This window comes from Aplysia californica, unplaced genomic scaffold, assembly GCF_000002075.1.
Source record: "Aplysia californica isolate F4 #8 unplaced genomic scaffold, AplCal3.0 scaffold01168, whole genome shotgun sequence".
Classification (NCBI taxonomy): Eukaryota; Metazoa; Mollusca; class Gastropoda; order Aplysiida; family Aplysiidae; genus Aplysia; species Aplysia californica.
The window spans coordinates 65,115-66,511 of NW_004798438.1; the positions used below are offsets into that span (position 1 = coordinate 65,115).

The 1,397-nt window shown below is 38.8% G+C and overlaps 1 protein-coding gene across 1 annotated transcript in view; it reads right to left on the minus strand.

The window, feature by feature from the left end:
- The window catches only part of LOC118477205, a gene marked incomplete at both ends in the record, with an annotated part of 10,458 nt that overhangs the window by 1,428 nt on the left and 7,633 nt on the right, over nt 1–1,397 (minus strand). The window contains 1 exon segment of the mRNA XM_035973370.1: nt 164–270. Coding sequence (XP_035829263.1) covers nt 164–270 — 107 coding nt within the window.

A 1,397-nucleotide genomic window follows, 5' to 3' on the forward strand; every position in this document is an offset into this window, starting at 1 on the left:
AGACAGACAGACAGACAGACAGACAGACAGACTGACAGACAGACAGACTGACAGACAGACTGACAGACAGACAGATAGACAGACAGAGAAAGGGTGAAAAGAGTGACGGAGAAAGGGGAAAGAAATACAAAGAGAGAAAGCAGAGCAATATTAAAATCCTTACCGTTACAGTTTGGGAACGGTCCTCCGACAAACGGGACGAGGAAACTGAAGCGTTCTTCAGCAAATTCCCGAGACAGACCCAGACCGCCACAGCGGACGAACATCCACCTGGACACACAAGCAAAACACATTATTGTACACATCAGACACACACGTAAAACACGTTATTGTACACATCAGACACACATGTAAAACACATTATTGTACACATTAGACACACATGTAAAACACATTATTGTACACACCGGACACACATGAAAAACACATTGCTGTACAGAGGACACACCAAACTGTCACAACGTACAAACTTCCACCTAGGTATAAGCAAAACAACAACAGTTATAGTTATACTAGCTGGGTACCCGTTCGATGAACGGACTCAAAAGAATCGATCGTCAAGTCATTGTGGGACCAGTGCACACTGCATGTGAACGGAAGCCTCACTTGTTTACAATATGGTGTCTTAGAAGATGGACTTTCCCAGAATTAGATCTAAACGAAACTAACGAAAAGCTGAAAATCAAACAACTGTGACTTCAGACTCCTTAATATAACTGTCTACCCTTTATATGATTCTGAACCACCCTTTATTTTTTCAAATTCGAAAGTTAAGAGGTTCAGAAGTTTTAGGCGACCAAAGTGACGAACTTTCATAAATGTAATATATAGATTACTATTCTTCTGAAAACTGGGGCAAGTATAGGTGAACCTTGGCATGTTGCCGAATAAAATAAAACAGTAAGCTGGAATTCTTTTTATTTTTTAAGGGGGGAAAAGAGAAATGAAAGGGAGGGGGGGGTAGGTGATTGAACATATTTTAGGTCAGAAAGATTAACATTTACCATCTCAAGATATCTTTTAACGTTGTCTGCATCTACAATTCGTACTTAAGGGAATGTGTGACTGAAACTGGGTAATTTTCTTTTAACTCACCGTATTATGTAAGGCATTTGCTGTTATAACTGTCGTCTGTGTAATTGAGTGTAATGGTGAGGGATTTAAATGGTTAGAACTAATATTCCAGGCAGCTAAGATGACTGTTATGTGAAGGGTGCTTTTTTCACCATATTTTTTTACGGATTACGTAAGTTGTCTCATTTCGTAAGGTTTCATTACTAAAATACCAGGATTCCCCCATTTTTCGACTAATAAGGTTCACATTTTGTCATAATGTCTTTGCAAAAATTTTCAAGTATTTTGCAAACATCGCTTTGATTTTTTTTTTGAGGAGGGGG